At 32.4% G+C, this 22601-nt stretch overlaps 4 protein-coding genes across 5 annotated transcripts; 2 read left to right on the top strand and 2 right to left on the bottom strand.

The window, feature by feature from the left end:
• Positions 1–2073: 2073 nt before the first annotated feature.
• On the top strand, positions 2074–6104 carry HSFA1D (heat shock transcription factor A1D). Its single transcript, XM_028057996.2, has 2 exons — positions 2074–2555; positions 4531–6104. The coding sequence occupies exons 1-2, from the start codon at positions 2319–2321 to the stop codon at positions 5764–5766; spliced, it is 1473 nt and encodes a 490-aa protein (XP_027913797.2). The 5' UTR covers positions 2074–2318; the 3' UTR covers positions 5767–6104.
• A 3146-nt stretch (positions 6105–9250) lies between these two features.
• On the top strand, positions 9251–10726 carry MKK10 (MAP kinase kinase 10). The gene has a single exon (XM_028054840.2). It carries the CDS (start codon positions 9272–9274, stop codon positions 10277–10279), a length of 1008 nt encoding a protein of 335 aa, XP_027910641.2. The 5' UTR covers positions 9251–9271; the 3' UTR covers positions 10280–10726.
• A 126-nt stretch (positions 10727–10852) lies between these two features.
• On the bottom strand, positions 10853–14439 carry SAMBA (valine-tRNA ligase). Its single transcript, XM_028056937.2, has 3 exons — positions 14029–14439; positions 13368–13478; positions 10853–11355 (listed from the first exon to the last, which is right to left on the bottom strand). Exons 1-3 carry the CDS (start codon positions 14186–14188, stop codon positions 11294–11296), a joined length of 333 nt encoding a protein of 110 aa, XP_027912738.1. The 5' UTR covers positions 14189–14439; the 3' UTR covers positions 10853–11293.
• Positions 14440–18405: 3966 nt separating this feature from the next.
• On the bottom strand, positions 18406–21785 carry ATSYP24 (syntaxin). Of its 2 annotated transcripts, none has more exons than XM_028053315.2 (7): positions 21378–21785; positions 21117–21210; positions 20683–20858; positions 20107–20181; positions 19519–19676; positions 19301–19401; positions 18406–18809 (listed from the first exon to the last, which is right to left on the bottom strand). In XM_028053315.2, the coding sequence occupies exons 1-7, from the start codon at positions 21554–21556 to the stop codon at positions 18744–18746; spliced, it is 849 nt and encodes a 282-aa protein (XP_027909116.2). In that variant the 5' UTR covers positions 21557–21785; the 3' UTR covers positions 18406–18743. The 2 variants fall into 2 exon arrangements, with proteins under 2 accessions (XP_027909116.2, XP_027909121.1); XM_028053320.2 differs by having other exon boundaries at positions 20683–20822; positions 21378–21784.
• Between the last annotated feature and the right edge of the window lie 816 nt (positions 21786–22601).

Below are 22601 nucleotides of genomic sequence, written 5' to 3' on the forward strand. Positions count from 1 at the left end.
TTAAATACATTTTTGTACTAATACTTTATGAAATAGGAAGATCTCGTGGAGAGATATTTTTTGAATCCATAACCTGTTGCTTTACATGCATACTCCAACCCAACAATTCACTTGGAAAATGAGTAAGAGTATATTGTATGAAGATTTAAATTATTATTTAATGAAATAGTAATTAAATTTTATATCTTCAAAAAATAATAATAAACACTTTCTATGTTTAGCAGTCATTTAGTTTCAAAACTGTCCATGCTTTCACATTCTTCAATTCTAAACTCCTTCTTTACAAATTGTAAGTTTTACTTACATCCTTATTTAAAATAACTAATTTATCTTTATGAGAAATACATCACTTACGACCTTTTTTATAACTTGTTTGCGAAGACTATGACAAATAAAAACTTACATTTACAAATTATATTAAATAAGGATGTTTTAGACTAGGTATATCAGTACTTTATTTAATAGATTGCGTAAATTAATCTTAAACATCAATAGTTCTAGCATGAAAGAAATATTCAGTTTTCTTTAACCATTTCACAGACAAAAGGGAATTTAATCTATAATATTAATTTTACGAAGACTTTGTATACATTTTCAAAATAAAAAACTATTCTTGAAATTATTAAGAGTAAGGGTGAGTTTGGATTAATTTTAAAAATACAAGATAGATTGGAAATATAATCCATATTCATTTTAACTAAACTAGATTTAGATTTTTTTTTTCGATAAAATTTGAATTATATTAGATATAAATTAAATCTGATTTGTCAATTAGATTTACTATTAAGATTGATCTAATATACCTAATTATTAGGTCCATTAAACATGGGTAGAGCAAACTCAACTTAATCTTAGGTCCGAGTAGACTTAGATTAACATCGGTTAGGGTTAAGTTGTGTCCATCTTTGATCGAGATTAACTTAGACTAATCTTCAATCAAGGTCGACTCGACCAAGGTCAACTTGACATGACATTTTTTTCTGACTAACTTGACTTGGCCTAAGACCAACTCGGCTGGACTTTCAGTCCGGATTGACACTTGATTCGACCTTCGATTAGGGCTCAGCCTAATGTTCGGTCAAGGTCGACTCAACTAACCTTCGATTGGACCGGATCGGTCGACTTGATCAACCTTTGGCTCGAGACGACTAGACTCAACATTCAGCCCAAGACAATTGCACTTAACTTTTGGCCTAAGACAACTGGGCTTAAACTTCGATCCAAGATAACTTTGGTTGACTCGATCGACCTTGAGCTAAAACTGATTTGTCTCAACCTTTAGTTTGACCAACTTAATTTGATCTGCTCTTTAACCGTCTTGGTTTGACTTAAATACACATTAATTTTAGATTTTTAAAATTTTAATAATATCCGACCTAAATTCAAATAAACATGGTAGATTTATAATCAAAAAGTAAGAATTTTAATTTGTAATAAATCTATTTAAATGGACTTAAATTTAATATATACTTGATTTATTTAGATTGGATCTCAAAATTTGATTTTTTTTTTCACCATTAATTGAGACATCATTGATGTAATATCTTTCTACCAAATTAATTCATCTATCTTTACTTAACTAGAGTTAAGTCTAACATAAAAATTAAAATTAGCTTCTCCTGCACTAATAAAAAATTTGAATATTTACGAAGAGAAACAGTTCTACATAGTGTTGTGTAAAATAACATTACTTGAGGATTATAAGTACAAAAATCTGCACTTAAAGTTTTGTTAAGAATATTTTCCTATCTTTAGGAGATAAAATTATTGAGCAATTAAAGAATGTTTTGATGAATATAACAAATAATTAGGGGTCATCTTATGATAAAGACCACAAAGGTATATGAATAGGAAGACAAATAAAACAATGTATGCGTATGATTCTATAAGATCAACTTATACTCAATTTTGAGAAACATTTCTCGAAAAATTACATTACATACAATACAAAGGTTCTTAGAGGGTTATGCCTTTTCATTTAGTAAAATTTAATTATTATTATTATTGTTATAATATATTAAAAGACAGTGCTATTATTTGTGTAGCAGGAGCACGGAACATTTGAATGTATAAATATGATGTAGGTATGTTGGGAGGGTACAGAATGAGTAATTGGAGGACGCAAAGTCCTTTATTCAATCCATTTCCTGTTTCCCTTCAAACCCACTCCTTTTTCTTTTCTTCTCATTCTCAAATCTAATTAATTCAATTCCTCTTTCTTCTCCAACAACTTAGGGTTTCTTTTTTTCCAACAATGCCACGCATATTTCCCTAATTACCCTCTTTTCCCCTTTTCAACTTAAATTCAATTTCACGACATGGATAACGGTGGCTCTGCTCCGGCGGCGTCGATTCCGAACGCCAACGCGCCGCCGCCTTTTCTGAGCAAGACTTACGACATGGTGGAAGACCCTTCCACCGACGCGATCGTGTCATGGAGTGCAACCAACAACAGCTTCATCGTGTGGGACCCACCCGAATTTGCCAGGGACCTTTTGCCCAAATACTTCAAACACAACAACTTCTCCAGCTTCGTTAGACAGTTAAACACTTATGTGTGTTTCTCCCTTCTCCTTTTTTTCTCCTTCTCTTTTTGTTCACTCCACTCTGCTAATAGTAGCTGGTTGATTTCGATGATGTTGTGCTGTGTATTAGTATGGTTCATAAGTTTGATGATTTTTAACTATTTGTTTGCTATATATCATATGGAGGAGGGCTATGGTGGGATAAGGATTTGTGATTTTGTTTATGTGTATGAAAATAATGACAACGGTTTTTGAGATCTTATCCTCCTTGTCTCAGTAAATAGATGAAGCAAAAGATGAAAATAGACCGACAAAGCTGTTCTCAGGTTTATCAGTTACTTTATTGTTACTAGTTTAGTGATAAATTGTATATCAGGTGTCACGTATTGTGTGAAGAGAATTGGGGGTCTACGAAAAGATTCTTGCTTAAAGTTGTGATGATATCGACATATCGTACCATGGTTTGCTGTTTTTTTTTTATTCAATTACATTAGCTCTTTGTTGGCAGAGGCTGTGTTTATGTTATAGATACTTGATTAATTTTTGTGTAAACAGAAACTTTTGATACTTGATAGTGCTGTTATCAATTCAGTTTTTATAGGAAGAATCATAAAGATGACCAAAGGATTAGGATTGGTAAACAACAAGGCAGGCCTGCTTGATAATTGATTGCATTTAGGAAGATTGTGCAAACTTTGCAACTATATTGTGGATTTTATCAGTTGTCATAGAGGTAGGTCTGTGTGTTTATTCATATGAGGCACAAATACACCACTTGATTGAACTGTCACAGTTTTTCGATATGTTCTAAATGTTAAACACTCCTAAATAGGTGCCCAATTACAAAAAAAAAAAATTGTCTGCTCAGGCACTCTTGTTGACACTACTATGAGACTTGGATACTTTAGTCAATATTTCCAAGTGAATATTATGTTAAAAAACATTTTCGAACTTTAGGAAGTTCAACTTAGCATGAACTATTAAAAACTTGTATTCCTCTTGCTTTTTGTGAGGCTTATTATCATAGAAAAAATCGAATATACAAGAATATGCAGATATTCTTGTTAATTTCAATATTTGGTTATATTGTGGACATTTCATTTTAGTACCTCTGTGTGTATGATCAAGGATATTACTGTTAAACTACTAGCAAATTTCTTAGAATACGAGGATAGTGCTATGTAGTCCATTGCTGAGTTAAGCATAGTTGATAGTATCAAAACACTAATGAGGCTTGAATCAGTGTTGCAGTAAGTTTTTTCCGGTTTTCCCGTTAACATAGCTGGTTACCTGCCAGTGTATTTGGTTATTGCCACTACTTAAAGATCTTCTGAACTTCATTGGAAAAGGAATGTGAATTTCATTTTAGTTTAGTTCCTTTCTTGAGATTCCTGATCTGTTTCACATAAATAATTAATTCTTTTTGGTGGAGATTAGCTTTGTCATATTTAATTCCTGCAGAATTCTTGAAAAGGTTAAAGTTGTTGATACACGAATTCCATTGCTTCTTATTGCAGACATGAATTGACCTTAAATGAGTTAAGTACTAACTGTTTAAAATAAGTTCTGTACATGAGACTGCCCCAGCCTAATGGAGTAAATAAGTGGTAGACTTTTTGGTTGTAAAAGTGGTGTATATCTGTTGTGGGATTAGTAAAAAAATCTACATCTAGATTATTCCCTCACTGAACCTGGGTTGAGAGTGTAGGATATAACATTTCAGCTTTTATTTCAAGGTTGGTTCCAGTTGCTCTTGTGGAGGAAATCCACATGATCATATTTGAAGTTAGATTTTTTTTTTTATGGTTAGACTTTCTTGTATACTTGTGCTATATTGTTGTTGAATGTGCTTATCATCTGAATCTATTTTTTAGGTTTAGCTATGCATACTTTACTGTTTTATATAACAATCAAGTTCTGTGCTTTTGTGGAGTGTGTTGATATATGTCCTGTCTTTTTCCCTCTCTAACAACATCCTCATCATCAATTCATTATCATAATTCAGGGTTTCAGAAAGGTCGATCCAGATCGTTGGGAATTTGCAAATGAGGGTTTTTTGAGGGGTCAAAAGCACTTGCTTAGGAATATAACACGAAGAAAACCTGCCCATGGTCAAAATCATCAACAGGCTCAGCAACCCAATGGACAGAGTTCATCAGTAGGGGCATGTGTTGAAGTCGGAAAGTTTGGGCTTGAGGAAGAGGTTGAGAGGCTTAAAAGAGATAAGAATGTGCTCATGCAAGAGCTTGTGAGATTGAGGCAGCAGCAACAGACCACTGATAACCAGTTGCAAACAATGGTTCAGCGCCTTCAGGGAATGGAGCAACGACAGCAGCAAATGATGTCATTCCTTGCGAAAGCTGTCCAGAGCCCTGGATTCTTTGCTCAGTTTGTACAACAACAAAATGACAGCAATAGGCGCATAACTGAAGTCAACAAAAAGCGTAGGCTCAAGCAGGAAGGTATCGCAGAAACAGTGAGTGCTGCTACTCCAGATGGACAAATTGTTAAATATCAACCTCTGGTGAATGAAGCTGCAAAAGCCATGCTTAAGCAGATCATGAAATGGGATACTTCTCGTGTAGAATCTTTCAATAAAAATCCGGAGGAGTACATCATTGGTGATGCTTCATCATCTTCCAGTGGAATGGACAGTAGTGGCTCTTCAGGCTGGACTTCCGGAGTCACTCTTAAGGAGGTATCTCCAGCTTCGGTGCAGTCTTCACACGTTCCAGCTGCTACTGGGACCCAAGGGCATGTCCTCCCAACTGTTAAACCTGAAATTCCGTTTGTAGCACAAGCATTAGCTTCTGAAAATGTTACAGAGGATGGAGGACATGGTGCGCCTTCAATCCCCGTTTCTCAAGCAAATGTGGTGATCCCTGATCTTCCTCCAATAACAGAGATGGTGACAGGAAATATGCTTGATATTCCCGAAGAAAATTATATGGCAACTGAATCGGATGAGGGATTTATGGATCCTTCATTGGGCGCTGCCGGGTCATTTCCCATTGATTTTGAGGTCATTTCACCTGATAACATTGATGATTTCTTAGGAAATCCTTCTATTTGGGATGAAATTTTGCAAACTCCAGTTCCAGAGGATATCGACACCAATATTGCCGATGTACCCAACGGGAATGAGGTCCAGCCAACGGAAAATGGATGGAGCAAAACTCAACGTATGGATCACCTTACAGAGCAGATGGGTCTTCTTTCTTCTGATACAAAACGAGTTTGATTATCTATGAAATTTATATTATTAATCTTTCATTTTGTCCAAGGCCTGACCCAAACAATACACGACTGTAGTGATGTCTATATTATATATAATTACATTCCCACTTGCTCACTGAAAGTCCATGTTCCTCGTTTGGTCGTCTATGGATTTAGTTTGTCGTGCATTAAGGCAAAATCTAACTATCTCATATTTGCACTTACTTTGATTTTTCATTTGACTTAGGCTTGAAAACAACTTACGATCTTATGGGCTTGTCCTGGACTACTTGGGGAGTGTTTGTGGTTACCTGATCAGTTTTTCCAATGTTATAGGCATTGTGTGAGGTTGAGTTATGTGAATTCAGTTGCAGTTCTTTTTCCATTTCTTTTCTCGTTTTTATTTGGCAAGGAGGAAAATGAGATAAAAGAAAAGACGTTGATAAAGATTGTTCGATGTGTCAGAAAAATGCACGGTAGTTGAGAGCAATGGTACGATACTAAGTTGTTTATAGGTCATTCTTATTTTGTCCTCTATGGATATGTTTCAACTGATGAAAAGTAGAAGGAATGAAATTTCAAGACATTAGTCAGCATCGTTAGAAGAAATTGTTTATGATAGGATGACTCATAAAAGGAGTATGATTGAGATGATGGCTCATATGGATTAACGTTTATTTTAAAAAACAAAAATAAGGTTGTCCATACTAAAATTAGTTCAACACAGTTAATACTCGTGTAATTGAATTGAGAATTTTTACACTTTAGTACTAATTTTAGTTTATAGATAAACATTGATTTTTTGCAAGTGTCTACACCGAAATTTATCAGATTTTTTTTTATTTGTTAATTTACTTGTCACTTTTTTTTTCACTTTAAATAAGTGATTTTTATCACTTAATACAATATTCAAACAATTTGTAGTGGTTTGGTTCCATTCGTATTCATTTATTTATTTAAACAGTGTCTTGAAGTGCATAAAGAAGAAAGGAGGGAATGCACTACTTGCACTTAGTTGCTGCTCCCACTTCCCTTTCATTTCATTCTTACCAATTATTGTATAAAAGGAAATATACATGTTTATTCGTTTAACATGATAAATAATGGTAACATTGAATTAATATATTCTAGTATCTTTTTTCCTATTAGAATCTTTTACACTTTTTTATCATCTAATAGAATTAAGCAAACATGTTCTATTCAAGATTTACACTTTTTTTCATCAACTAATATGAATTAAACAAACATGTTCTATTCAAGAGTGTAATGTACAAAGAATAATAAATATTTTTTTATCGGGATTACATGTTCTACAGTAAAACTTTTTTTATTATCTGATCACCCGTATGAAATACTTCCTGGGGTCACTTTTATAACGCATTTTTGAAAACAAAATATTGGTCTTTTATATAAACATATTACAATTTCAATAAATGTAACTATTTTATTTTATTGATTTATTCCTATTAAATATATGATTATATGTGTCTTCCTACTATGTGTTACAACTAATTAATTTATTAATAATTAATAAAAGTAAAACTAGAAGGTTAGTAAAAAAAGAGATGACATATTGATTTTTTTTTTCTGTAATATTATTCAAAGTGTCTTATAATACTAAAGGGAGATAGTATAACTTGTTAAGATGGATATTATAAAAATATATAAGAATTTCTATCAATTTTATGATAATTAATAGGGACTCTTAAGGCAAAATATTTTTATTCTATTGTTGGTAAAATTAAACACAAACTGTCCATTTTAGAAAGAAATTTCTTCTAGGATAAAGATAATTTAATCCACATTTTTTGACCTACTTTTAACTTACTTTTTCGATCATCATTAGATCATTTATTTTGATTCTTTTAAATGATGTGATGTGATGATCTAATGGTGATTAAAGTAATAATTTAAAAATGAGTCAAAAAAATGGGTTAAAATATTATTGTTCTTTCTTCTAATTCTACGAGAGACTCTCCTCAAATCAAAAGTGAGTCAACACAGGACAAACAGGTTTGTTTCTTTCTAATTATCAAATAATGCAACATTTTAGTTTCTGTGCATGTTCTTTTAAAACTTGGTTTCAAAAACACTATGAAATGCATGTAGCGAAAAAAAAAAAAAAAAACTTTGAGAGTATATTAATTATTGTGCGATGCAAGTCTATGCAAAATATATATATGCAAGTTTGATGAATTAATATGGATAATAATATTTTGACAACTAAATTTTAATATATTTTTTTATTGTTTAATATAATATGATATTTTTAAGTGATTTAGAATATAAAAAAGTAAAAAATTACTTAAAAAATATTATATCATATTATAAGAAAAAATTATAAAATTTTAATGGTTAAAAAATGATTTTCTTATTGACCTAGGAGTCAGGGCTATTTGGGATGAGTGTTTTGTACCTATGACTTATGACGTTGAACGTCGTCAAGTTCACACCACATGTCTTCCATGCCCAGCAATAATACTTTTTTTATTAAAAAGAAAAGTTAAGATTGCATGTCTATATGTTTTATCCATTACCTTATAAGCTGAACAATTTAGCTAAAAAAGTTTAGTGGACCTTTTTTCATGTCTTCATGTACAATTTAAAACTTAAAATTTTGTTTAAAGAATTTTAATATCTTTTACATCAACAACTTTTAAGATTTGTACTGATATTTTAATTTAATAAGTTATTAAATGTATATAACTTTTACCTTTCGAAATTATGCATATCTAGTAAGAAAAAAAAAATGCCAACAGCATACTCTCTGACTGAAATTTTATTAAAATTACAGAAAATTATAAATTCACTTCTTGATAAGTCTCTTTTTAATAAAACGTTTTCGAAGAGGTGCCTTGAAAAAATGTTTTTGATCCTTCATGTACAAAGACAGTGTGTTATATATTGTTATTATGCAGTGAGCAAATATTAGTTACCTTCATAAAAAAATTTATCTGCAACTATTATTTATCAAAGTTCCAGTTTGCACACTCACATCAAATGAAAGGTGCAGAATTTGAAAATGGTGAGTGAAAACCAGAATGTTATTTGGTTTGGCCTTGAAGTTAGGGTTTTGATCCCAAAAATCTTATCTAATTGGATCCATTCTCAACAATGGCACCATCATTCCTTTGTAATGATTTCTCCAACTTACACACTATAGTTAGGTTCATCCAAACTTTAACAAACACCGCAGGGTTAGAGATGCACACGTTTAACCAGAACCATGAAATTTGAGATTTTAACTAAATTTGGAACCTAACTGAATTAAAGTAAATTGTTAAAAAAGATAAATAAACAACAATTATCACAACCATGCAGTGATAGATAAGTTCTGATATATCACCACCAAAACCTCACCTGTCCATTCATTTCGGTAACACTTGTCATCACTCTTGTAAGCCAAAATTTACAGTCAAGCACGTGGCTTTCTTTTATGGAAAAATTTTCCTTTCTTCCATTCTTTAAACCCCATTTTTACTTTTGCTTTGTTTAGGCTGAGAGAGTGTTTTCAAGTGTGAACCAGGTAAATGACATTGGTTATCAGAGAGAGGAGACACAAACAAGCTCTGAGCCTTTCATTACCAAAATCTCTTTCAATTCCATCATCAAATTCAGATTCAAATTCAAATTCAGATTCTCCTCACCAAATTCACGTACCAGTACTCACATCCCCATCTTCTTCTTCCTCCCATGTACACTCTTCTCCAAGCATTATCAAGGACCTTTCGGATCTTGAGAAGCGAGAAGTTCTTGGCCATGGCAATGGTGGCACAGTCTACAAAGTTTATCACACCAAAACTTGCTCTTTCTATGCCTTGAAAGTGCTACGTTTGAATGGCATTCGCCAACCCGTGGAGGCTGAGATTCTAAAACGAGTGGATTCACCGTATATAGTAAAGTGTCATGCAGTTTTTGATAGTGGTAACAGTAATAATGATGGAGACAAAGGAGGTGACATTAGCTTTGTTATGGAATACATGGAAGGAGGGTCGTTGAATGATGTGTTGAGACAACATCGTATACTGTCGGAGAAGGTTATATCAGTGTTGGCAAGGCGTGTTTTGGAAGGACTTGGTTATTTACATGGCATGAACATTGTGCATAGAGATATTAAACCATCAAATTTACTTATTAATGGTAAAGGGGAGGTAAAGATTGCAGATTTTGGAGTGAGTCATGTGGTGGAGGGTAGGTTTGAAGGAAATGAGAATGATGCAGGAACTTGTGCTTACATGAGTCCAGAAAGGATTGATCCAGAAAGATGGGGTGGTGAAAATGCAGATGAGTTTTCAGGAGATGTGTGGTCAATGGGAGTAGTAATGTTGGAATGTCTTTTGGGTTATTTTCCATTGATTGGTGCAGGGCAAAGACCAGATTGGGCAACTTTGATGTGTGCAATTTGCTTTGGTGAGAAGTTGGAGATGCCAGAAAAAGCATCACCAGAGTTTCAAAATTTTGTGAGGAGGTGTCTTGAGAAGAATTGGAGGAAGAGAGCAACAGTGTTAGAACTTCTGCATCACCCTTTTGTGAGTTAAAAAAATTGTTGCTCTTAGGATAAAGAGATTGGTGATTATATGCTCTGGGGGGTTAAGTTTATTACATTCTGATTCTTGTTTGTAACTTTTAGCTTAGTCTTGACTTTTGTCATTTGTAGACATCACAAAATAATTAGGGCTCACAGATAGGGTTCAAGTTTTGGAATTTTGAGGGGGTCAGGAATAATCTTTTTTTGGGTTGAAGTTAGAAATTAAATGTCAATAACATTAGAAACTTATTACTGGCAACAATTGTGGAAATTATACTGTTTGCAAATAAATCATGTTCTTTGGACGATGAATTGAAGAAGTAATTGCTTTGGATGTTCAGGATTACAACTTTTAGCCAAGGTCTTAGCATGTTAAGACATTAAAAAAATATTATTAAATAAAAATATGGTATAAGATATCTTAAAAAATAAAAATATAAATGATTAACAAATTTACTTAAACCATAATTAAATGAAAAAGTTATTTTACTTATAAATAATTTCTTTATATTATCATATTATTACAATACAGTTGTTAAGGGATGATTTTAGTCGTCAATTTTACCGAAATTTTGAAATAAAGTATCGCCAATTACTTTCAATAATAAAAAACAGGAGGAAAAATGAGTCCGAACTGTTGTTTTTGTGTCCACGCACAAACAACCCGGGTGAATTCGTTAACCACTCGTTAGCTTATACATTAAAATACCTCCAGTTTTGCAACAATCAACTGCAATTAATAATTGATCACTCAAAATTAGAACAATGATACCATATAAATATTAAAAACACCAGCTTTCTGAATCCAGACTAGAAAGACTAACACAAAATGTGACAGAGATAATCTTGCACAGAAGGAACCTTCCTTTGCAATAATCGTGCTCTTCCAGAGTCTGAAGATGTAGAGTCACAGCTGTGTTTTCAGGTGGAAAAGAAACATGGCGTAATAATTTGTATCTGTCTGCAGATCACAACCATAATCAATTCAGAATAGAGGAACAGAGCTTTGAGGTGAGTGTTCCAACTACTTTGGGGGAGTCAAATTCCAATTCTTTGAAACTTCTGTGGGCCTATAGAGATGACCACCTGCAAAACAATGTTCAGCACAAACAAAGCCTAAGTAGTGCCTCGGGCTCGGGCTTCCAATGCAAAACTGAAAAAGGGATACATTCGTCTCCTTTCTATGACATTAAAAGGAACCGGATACTCAACAGGACAAACCATGATACGAGGACCATAAAATGAGCTATTATTGGCTACATGTCATTCTACTTATGTCAAACAAATCAGCAAATGAAATGTTATGGTAAGCATGCAAACCAAAGTTGAAAGTTTAGAACACCGATTGAAAAGCATGAACTAGTAAAATATAATTCAAAACACAGAAATCACGTACAGGTGTTGTTCTAGAGATAAAAGTCTCCTCCTGGATAGAAGATTCTGATCGTAAACTAGATATAACAATATTCCTTTCTTATTTACATACCCTTCTATCAACTGCACCCTAATACATAACTTCCATCAGTTATTTTTGTATGAATAACTGAATCAAGGGAGCTTCAAATTGTAACGCAGAACAAATACAGAACAAGTAATGCAGGATGTTAGGACCAAATAGTAAAGGAGTAAATGGTAACGTAAACAATAGAATCTCGTAATATACAAGGTATACACGAAACAAAGAGTGAGTGAGTGAGAAAATATTAATTCTGTTGTGGATTGCATGGGGGGGAATATAAGTTTGGGAGAGATGCCATGAGAAGGAAGGAAGAGAATTGTGGAAATAGACTTTTGGTCTCTCAAAATACCTAGTAAACCTTTTGTTCCTTTCCTTTCCTTCCTTTTGGTCTCTCAAAGCTAGATACTGCACTAGTATCAGTTATTCCACAATATTCTGTGACATTCTCTTCTTACTTAATAATTACCGATAAAAGATCTTACACAGGACAAGCTATTTTCTATCAAATATTCTAATAATACCATACTGCTTATAGGTCCTAACTTCTGCTCATTACTGCTCCTAAGTCACATGGTTAGTGACTATTACTCAAGAATCATGATAGTTATCATCAGTCCCCATTAGAAAACTGTCACATGGACTTTGATATGAACAGATGAGTTTAAAGTAAAAATCACTGCACATATAGACAGTCATCAGAAATCCATTGTGGCATGACCAAACCAGAATACCAGATTTCAACCTTGTACCAATAAAGTAAATGTTTTCAAAAATTTATTATTATATCATATAATAAATATACTAGGGTATCTTTGGATTCCACTTTGCGGTGCTCCATACTCAGTTTGGAGAGTTAACTCAAATTTTTGACGCGCTTAGTTTTCCTCAAAAGTACATTTGCACAGAGAAATTTTGCCTGAGACCAAGTTTCATAAAAGCAAAACTTGGTTATTTGTTGCAAACTCAATTTTCAAAATGGAAATTACTCCAAAACCAGGTTTCCCAACGTTAACCCAAATATGCGCTTAGTTAGTAGAGCCAAAGGCACTCTGTCGAGTTCTGTTTGTTCATATGTTCATCAAAGTATAGTGAAGTACACAACAGCATAGAAACATAAGCCAAAACCCATACAGGTTGTGAAAAATACGAGTTGATGAATATAAATGTGATTTAGGATTCAGATAATATCATAATATACATTTTCTAAGCAAAACAGTGAGGTTGCTACCTTGTGACATAGAGGTCACAGGTTTAGATCATGGAAAGAGCCTCCCCGATTGGATTAAGACTAAACAACATATCACATCTACTCTCCCTAAGCTAACTAGGTGGGGAACCTTGAGTAGAGCACTAGGCTGCCCTTGCTATGCCAAATGCATAACTGCATACGTATCACAAGAAAATACACATCAGTACTGAAATTTAACACCACGAAATCAAGGATGTGAGCATCAAAACCATCGACGAAAGTGGGTAGCATCAATTGACTAAATGCAAGGATAAACTAAGATTTTTATGGTGGTCTCATTTTATGTTTTAATCAACAGAACAAAAAAGTACCTAAATATTGTTCTAAAATATTCTAAGAAACACATAAAATATCATTACAAAACTATTAAGATATCGATAAGCAAGCAACCTCGATGTGATACAAGATGAATCCGCGAACGAGGCCCTTCAAACTTCCAGTTATCTTCAACCAACGATTTAACCTCCTTGTCAAGTGCAGCCATGAGATCTGATTTTAAAACTGTAAAATAAGAATGCAGAATGTCAAAATGAATACCTCATGGGCAAGTTCAGGAAGAATACATTTAATTTTGATCCAAAAATACACGGAAAGATATTGCACTCCATGTAAACCAAAGTTTTATCTTTCCCCTTCCTTCTTTTCAAAACCAGTACATGGTGAATGAACATAGGACTGACTGATTTGAGTCCTAGCCAAAATGTAATTTAAGACCACGTGTTAATTCAAACCCGAGAAATCCCAAAGGAGAACATAAAACAATAAATTAATAATAAATACCGAACGCCAAAATCATTCGCTGTAAACAATAATTGATAGAATCTCAGTAATTGCAATGCTAAATAAGTACAGCAAAGAAGAAGGAAGTAAACTTGAGATTAAAGACACTGAAAAGAAATCATATTAAAATAAAATAGTCAGAAAGGGACCAGTCGATGAAATTCACCCTAATAGCTAACGGGTATGATATTTATAACAATGGCGAAATAACCGCAAAGCTTCAATTTTGAATGAAGAACACAACAAAGGAAGTAGATTGGATAAAGCCCACCTGACACAGCTTCGTCTTTACGCTCAAGCGATGACATAGGATCACTGGGAATAATAAAGTCATCAACGGATACAGTGGCGTTGCTGCCGCCGCCTCCTCCACCACCACCTACAACCGCCGTCGTCGATAGCGAAGAATGAGCCGGTGATGAATTATTCATCGTTCCCCCAAAATATATTTTTCAGCGATTGGTCTTCTGAAATATGAATAAGAACCGGTACGTTATTGATGTTTTTTGAGCTTGTGATCAGATTCGGAACTCTGTGTAATCAACTTTTGCTTTGGTCAATTGTCTAAGGGAACACCAAACGATCGAGCCAGCAAATGCGTTTAGAAATTTGAATCAGCACCTTTTCATTTTGTCCACCCACATCCACACAAGGCTTTAAAATTTTGAAAAGAGCTATTTGAAATGAAACTAAAATTTGAAAGAACCATAGGAAGTCAATAAAAAACATTTTGGTATAATTCCTAGTACCCAGTTCGGGTCTACTGTATCAAATAGGTACCCGATTTTATAAAAGTGTCAATTACATCCTAATTTTTGAAAATTGCTTCAATTAGGTCCCTTTTAGATAGAGTTGACTAACATCGTCAACGTGTCACGTGTCAATGATTTTTTTGATTTTTTTTTTTAAATTTTTTTTTTTAAATTTTTTTAATTTTTTTTAAATTTAAAAAAAAATGCCACATGTCAAGTCTCTGTGTGTGACATGTGGCATTGTTAGTGCTACGTGGCATTGTAATGCCATGTGTCAGTATCAGATGTCATTGTGTTGATTTCGATTTAGTCTCCATATATGTCTTTTTGTTTCAATTTAGTACCTAAATATGTATATCAGATTCAATTTTGTCCCAATTTTTTTTAACAATTAAAATATTTTTGTAATCCATTTTTATAAGATTAAAAATAATTAAGTATAAATATTTTTACAAAATTAAGTACTAATATTTATAATGTTTCTCTTAATTTCAGACCAAATTTATTATTTGTATAAATGTTATACTAATTTTTTTTATTAAAAATGACTTTTTAGCATATTACTATATTAATTACTTTTTTATTAAGTACTCATGTTTTGTTAATTTTTATTTTTTTTTTCAAAATAGAACAATATTGTCTCTTACTAATTTTAAATCAAAATTTCTATTGGTATGAATGTTATACTAATTTTTTTTATTATTAAAAATGACTTAATAAAATGACTTTTACCACTAAATTTTAATATAAATATCAAATACTTAATTTTTGTAAAACTTTTATACTTAATTACTTTTAATTTATAAAAAAATATTTTAATTATTAAAAAATATTAGGTCAAAATTGAATCAAATACACATAAGTAGGTACTAAATGGAAACGAAAAAACATAAATGGGGACTAAATCAAAATCAACACAATGACATCTGATAGTGATACTGACACGTGGCATTGCAATGCCACGTGGCACTAACAATGTCACGTGTCACACACAGGGACTTGACACGTGGCATTTTTAATTTTTTTTAAAAAAAATTAAAAAAATTAAATTTTTTTTAAAAAAATCAAAAAAATCACATATTGACATGTGACACGTTGACTAATGGCGTTAGTCAACTGTGTCTGAAAGGGACCTAATTGAAACAATTTTCAAAAGTTGGGATGCAATTGACACTTTTTTAAAATTGGGTACCTATTTGACACACTAACCCCAAACTGGGTACTATACGAGTAATTAAACCAAACATTTTTATATTTTTAAAGAGTTGTTATTTTCAATTAAAATTTAATATTTTAAATTTAACAAACTATAAAAATAAGTTTATTCATTTCAATTTCTTTACTTCAGTTGGCCTATAAAATTAGTATAAACTTTAATTATATATATTGAATATTTATAGATGAAATAGAATCTCTCTTCTTATTTTCCCTGTTTATAGTATCTTTATAGTATCTTTATGTTACGTTGATATAGTGAAGGTAACTATCACTCCCAGGTGATATTTACATAGCTACAATCAGATATAAAATTATAACCAATAATTGAATTGTGGGCAAAAGAAATCCAAATAATTAAATTAAAATTGTTCCTGCCGAATACAGATGTACCCGCGAACACAAGTTATGTAGGGACCAATGAACCTTATAAATGCACACGTCCACCTTCTTCGCTTCAGCTTCTAAGTTCAGGAGCCTAAGTATCTCTTTCTGAGAGCTTGAGTATCTCCTTCCAGGTGCCTAGGTATCTCCTCCCAGATGTCTAAGTATCTCCTCCCAGATGTCTAAGTATCTCTTTTCGATGAAGAGTTCCGCTGGCGGGGAGCCTGCAAAGCCACTTCGACGCTCAAGTCAGTGTCAGAACAATAAAATGAATGTAATAGTAAAAGTAGCATTGTCCCCCTTACCTTGTGAACATTGCCTTTTATAGTACTTTAATGGGCCTAACCCTATGGGCCTAGGGTTTGCCATGTTTAGTTGGTTTTTAGGTTTTGTTAAATATGATTAATTAGTTTGATTCTCTTTTAGTTGATCATTATATTGTAATATCCAAGTTGGAGTATATCCAAGTGATGAAGATTCCTTCGCTGGAGTATATCCAGGCTAGCTTAGTTGGAATATATTCGGCCTAATTCAGTGGAGTATACTCGACTTGGTTTGGTGGAGCATACTCGGCCTAGTTTGGTGGAGTATACTCAAATTGGTTTCAATGTGTCTGGTCTAAAACACACGTTGCTTGCCCTTCTTATAAGGCTGGGGTATCTCGCCTTTCTAGATAGCAGCCTATTTGGTGGTTTAGGATATCCTCTTTTCCCATCACGTACAAAAATTTATTTGTATTTCCATATCAGTAACATTATTGGCTTTTGGAAAGTCAGAAATTGCATTAAATAAAATAAGAGTATTTTTGGAAAGTAAATTATTTCGATTTATAATTTAAAAGGTGCTCATATAATATAATATAATAATATATATATATATGTATAATATGTGGTCTTGAAAGAATATAGTCTGCATTCTTATTCTGAGATAACGAGAGATAAATTGATGTCATGTCTAATTAAATGTTTAAATTCTAAAACAAGTGTATAAAGTATCGGATTAATTTTGTTTTTGGATAATATTATAAACTGTAAGAATATTTCTTTTAATATCTTGTTTAATATATTTATTGTTTATGAGGTATTTCTTCATTTTCTTTTTTAAAAGAAAAGACACGTACAAAGATAATGGATCAGTTATATTTACTATAAATTTCTATCATTTAATATTTAAATTATTTACTTAAATAATTTAAGATATGTTATATTGTTAGTGAAGTTAGAAGGTAGGAGAATAAATTTTAATACCACTAAAGTAATTCTTATAACTTTAATGTGTGCGTAATTTATAATTTAATAATTATCATATTAAATATATTTACATTAAAATTACTATACAAATTATTTTAGTCATTATTAAATTAAAATAAATTATTATTTTTGTATTTGATTTATATATAACATAAAGTATACATCATATTTTAAAGTTAATGAATAATTGAATTATACCGATCGAATAATTATTATTAGAAAAAATTTGTAGTCTTTGAACAAATTTCTTTCTACTTAAAAACAGGTTTCTTTTTACTTAAAAGTTTAAAAGTATAGTAATTCAAATGTCACTATATCCATTTAACCTATGCAATTTGACAATTAATATTATTTATTCGTAGATAACAATTTGTGTGCAATAATTTCTCCTTCAATAATTGTTTTGGCTGAAATCAAATTCGTGATCTTAATTTTACTATCTTTTGTGCATCTAAAATCATCCAATTCAATTAAAATTTAATTATTATTGTAATATTAATCTTTGGTAAAGGAAGAGATGAATTGCGAGGACTGTTTTTGAAATATTATAAAATTAGATTTAGGACTGTTATAATTTTTTAAATTATGATAATGGCTTGAATCCTCAGAATCTTGGATACGTGGAGTGTGCAATTTAACTGTCCAAATAAACTAACCTTATAAATGGATCTAAATTACCCCGAGCAAGCCAAATTAGAAAGAGTTATTTAAATTACATTGGATAATCATTTGATATTCATTTAGTCGCCAGTCTATTTAATTTACAGACTATGTTAAATTAAAAATAAAAAAAAGGTGATTTAAATTAAAGCGAGTCATCTTGTATCGTTCATTTAGCATGCAGTCTGTTTAACTCGATCTAAATAGATTTCAATCGAATTGATTAACTCAGTTTATAAAAATAATAATAAATTTTAAAAATAAATTTATTATAATAAAATTTTAACAATTCATAATCTATAAGTTCCAAATTCGGGAAAAGAACCCCAGAGCTCCAAGGTGGGGAAATGAAAAAAATGAATTATCCCAGATAGAGATACTGCTAAGTAGAGTCAACAATGCTATCTTTCAACTTGCATTTACAGGTAAAAGAACACATTAATATTTCTTTTATTAAGGAAAAAAAACTAACACAACAAGCAGGTTGTGACACATCCTTAAAAGGCCCAAGCACCAACAAAGAAACGAAAAGATATACCCGAAAACAAAATTACGATACACTAATGTTAATATTCCCAAGTCATGTACTAACACCAGATGAAGCAAGGTCCCGGTCATTCATGAGATCTGGTAAATCATCACTCAGTTAATCATCTGCGAGGGAGATCCTATCTGCAGCTCTGTAAATAGTGCATCTGATTCATAATAAAATTGAGAGTCTTTGACTAAGCAGCAAGGACAATGATGACGATTAGAAGCACGATCCCAAATATCACCAAAAGCAAGCACGTCTACATAAAAAAACAAACAAGTGTTTAACAAAGAAAAATAAACGAAGATTTAAAAGGACAAAGAATAGGTGGGATCAAAGGACAAGACACTGTATCCATTATTCATAATTAGAAATTGAACCTGAGGAAATTGTTACATGATTAATCATTCACCACCATGCCATAACCCAGCCCCCTAAAACAAATCCCTATCTCAGCAGGAAGAAAAATGGTATCCACTATGGAAACAGAAAACCATCCAAGAGGCGACCAAAGCCCAAAATATTGACTTAAAATGTGTAAAACAAGGCCTCTGTCATTCTTATAAATATGAATCACATATTCTGTAGCCTTTCGAAAGTTCAAGCTGAAGTTATGAAGGCTTCAATTCATTTAGCCCCCAAAACATCTATATCTCTGTTCAAGAAATTCTGCATCTAAATTTATGTGATGAGCACAAAGGGGATCTAAACCCAAAAACCCAATAATAAATAAGAGACACTATACATTACCAAAGATGAATTTGATCTTTGCGTCTTTGATGCTTTGGCAAGTTGAGATTTTGCTCGTGCAGTTGCTTCATGAGAATTCTCAATATTGGTGCCAATATCATCTACAGAAGTGGAAATGTTTTACATCAAATAACGTAATCAAGTCTAGAGATTAAAAATATACTTAATACAGGGAATATGTCCACTTAGAAAAGCGAATGAGCGAAAAAGGAAGTTACCAATTATTGCTCCTTGCTCATGGACAAGAACGGCAAGATCTTTGAAAATCTCATTCACTTCACCAATTTGCTGATGGATTTCTTGAATGCCTTGCTCTCTTTCCTCAATGATAGCCTCATTGAATGCAATCTCATTATCTAAGAATAACACTTCCTGTCTGTGTGGCATCAATAATACAAGAGCTTAGAAAATAAAATAATGCAAATGGTCAAACTTGAAAAGTAGTGTGTTCAAATATTACAAATTCATGTTCAGTTATTTTTTTATCGAACATAGGGCAGACCGGCCCATAATCAAATCACCAAATCCTTTTGCCACACCAAGGGAAAAACAGATGACACTATTTAGTATCAATGCCATTACAGATGAAACGTGAAATTAGTTGAATTTGAAAAGCAACCTTCAGCTAACTAATTTGGTGTTAAGTTTTAATTAAATCAAATGATGAGCGGATCTTGCCAGTTATAATGTTGCAATTTATCCAATATCGATTGTAGAAGTAGCGCTCTTAATCTTTTAAGAAACAACAATAATCTCATGAAAATAAATCTGCGAATCATTCGTTCACTATAAATGAGAGAAATCACCTCCTAGATTCCACAAGAAGGGCCCGCTGTTCTGGAGTCTTATCAGAACTAATGGCTACTTCGCCAGCTGTATAGCTGCAAACAGGAAGGAAAGTCCATATCATTAGCATTCTACGAATAGGTAATAAAGATTAGAAACAACAACAAACAGCTAACTAAAGAAACACAACTGTTCACCAAAATAAACCTTTTAGTTCATTGTTCGAAACGTTCAAGCAATAAAGTTGCTTCTATATACAAGTCACGTACACAAACACAAGCAGCATCTTGCCTCATTCACAGTTAAACTCCATCTACGAAAACAGTTATGCGCATAATTTTCAGTCAAACAGTACCCTCCTATAGAGAGGGAGAATAGTGTGCCAAAATAGATTATTACAAAATGGAAAGAAAATAGATCTTCCTATGATCCTATCAGAGAAGTAAAGGCCGGTTCTCTAATTTACATAATATTTACGCTTAATCTAAGCAAACAGAATATTTTACTTACAGCAATAAAACCAAATCAATAATATTTATTGACATATTATAACATATACTGGCTGATTTAAACAATCCAACAACAGTTTATTATACCTGGATGGAAGAACTGCTTGTGGAACAAAAGGTGTGTAAGCTGTTTCCCTCTCAGCTGAAAGACGCTGAGCCTTCTGAAACTCTTTCAACACCGCCTGAAAATCTTTTGCAAGCTTAGCATCTGCTATCTTCTTATTCGCCTGCAAATACAAACAGGACATTGAACGCCACTGCTTCTTCCCTCAAGGAAAAAAAAAAAAAAACTCAACATCACACCGCCAAGAATTCATTACATAATAAACTCTCAAAAATAACACATGCATCCACTCAAAAATAAATCCCAAAACTCCTTTAATCTTGAACGCGTTATATAAAAGTGCCAGCTCAGCAACAATCTCAGTAGTTTACAAAGAAGCTTATTCATTACAGAATCTGATCAAGACACAAACAAGTCTAAGACGTTTTGCATTTTGAATTAAAGTAGAAGGCATTACATTAACTTCAGCATTGTGATCAATCTCACTAGCTTGCTTAAGTTTATTCGAAGTATCCTTCACCAATTGTCCAATGTGCAGTCTTGTCTTATGCCTGCAAGATGCTAACACGCGTCAGCCACATCACCGTAACAGAAACAAAGCTCAATCCAATCGCTATCTTAAACGACAAGAAATTCGCAATCGGATCAATCCAAACAACAAAAAATCGAGGAAGATAGATAGAAAGAGAGAGTGAAGATACGATGATGATGATCTTACAACTTCTCGCGGAGTTCGGGCGTGTCCTTGGGGGTTCCGAGCGTGTTGACGAGTCGCTGGAACGTGGAGACGGCGGTGTTGATTTGAAATATGCCGGAAGCCACCGCTTGCGTAGGGTCTTGTTTGCCGTTGCGCCGGGAAGCGAAAGGCCGTCCAGCCTCGATGTCCTGAAAGCTCATTTTTCTATGATTAATTAACTAAAAAACTGTGCGTAACCCTAAGTTTTCTTTTTTCCGTTCGAGGAGAAGATTCTGGAATTGGAAAGAGAAGTAAGGTTAGTGTTTGGGTACGTGGATTGGGGAATGTGGCGAATTTAGATGCTCTGAGATTTGATGTTTGCAATGATGAAAATTGTTAACGCTATTTAGAGGGTTGAAGAAGAATGTTTGTTGATGATGATGAGTGAGTGAGGTTTCTTCGGTATAAATTAAAATATGGAACTCTTGGTTGTAATTCCCTATCGGCACGTCCACGTGGACCCACAAGACACGTGTTCCTTCCAGCGGAGCAGATAATATAATACCATGAGGACTTTTCTGCTCTCGTTATTTTAATCAGCCATGCGGTCAAATAAATGTTGTTTTTTTGTATGACTAAGTTTTATAATAAATAAATAATATTATACGATTATTTAATGACTAAGTTCAGATTTTAATAAGTTTTTATTAGTTGACAAATATTTACTTTATACGATTAAATTATAATCTATAAATGTTTTAAAATACAGGAAGTATACTATAAAATACGATTTGTAATAAATTCACATTTTCAGTATATGTTAGAACATTAATGTGTGTATTACAATAAGAAAAATAAAATAAAATAAATAAGTATTTCTAAACTGGATTTATTACGGTACAATAAAAATTAGCATATGTTAGAACATTAATGTCTGTATTACAATAAGAAAAAAAACTAAAATAAATAAGTATTTCTAAACGGGAATTATTACGGTACAATAAAAATTAGTAAATAAAGAATTCAAATTTAAGAGTTAATCATTTGAAAAGAATATTGAGTTAAACAGATTTAAAGTGTGTGACCAAACTTTTTCATTAGTTTAAATTCTATGTTCACCTATCTTTCTTTAACTTTATAAAAAGATATACAACACACTAAATAAACTCAATTTATTATAGTTCTTTTAATTGTGACAAACTTTTTTTATATCAGACCTACTTGTAGTGGTCGAAATAAATTTATCATATCAAACTTTGACGTAAA

Source organism: Vigna unguiculata, chromosome 2, assembly GCF_037176805.1.
Source record: "Vigna unguiculata cultivar grain cowpea cultivar isolate G323 ecotype 2 chromosome 2, ASM3717680v1, whole genome shotgun sequence".
In the NCBI taxonomy this organism is placed as follows: Eukaryota; Viridiplantae; Streptophyta; class Magnoliopsida; order Fabales; family Fabaceae; genus Vigna; species Vigna unguiculata.

Bases quoted from the DNA above. Each gene is read 5' to 3' on its own strand.
- HSFA1D (XM_028057996.2), top strand. From the start codon at position 2,319: ATGGATAACGGTGGCTCTGCTCCGGCGGCGTCGATTCCGAACGCCAAC. The intron at 2,556-4,530 runs GTGTGTTTCTCC...ATCATAATTCAG, and splicing joins TTAGACAGTTAAACACTTAT to GGTTTCAGAAAGGTCGATCC.
- MKK10 (XM_028054840.2), top strand. From the start codon at position 9,272: ATGACATTGGTTATCAGAGAGAGGAGACACAAACAAGCTCTGAGCCTT.
- SAMBA (XM_028056937.2), bottom strand. From the start codon at position 14,188: ATGAATAATTCATCACCGGCTCATTCTTCGCTATCGACGACGGCGGTT. The intron at 13,479-14,028 runs GTGGGCTTTATC...CTTATTTTACAG, and splicing joins TAAAGACGAAGCTGTGTCAG to TTTTAAAATCAGATCTCATG. The intron at 11,356-13,367 runs GTTGCTTGCTTA...ATTGTTTTGCAG, and splicing joins TCATCTTGTATCACATCGAG to GTGGTCATCTCTATAGGCCC.
- ATSYP24 (XM_028053315.2), bottom strand. From the start codon at position 21,556: ATGAGCTTTCAGGACATCGAGGCTGGACGGCCTTTCGCTTCCCGGCGC. The intron at 21,211-21,377 runs GTAAGATCATCA...AGCATCTTGCAG, and splicing joins CCCGAACTCCGCGAGAAGTT to GCATAAGACAAGACTGCACA. The intron at 18,810-19,300 runs GTAATGTATAGT...TTTTTTATGTAG, and splicing joins AAAGATCAAATTCATCTTTG to ACGTGCTTGCTTTTGGTGAT.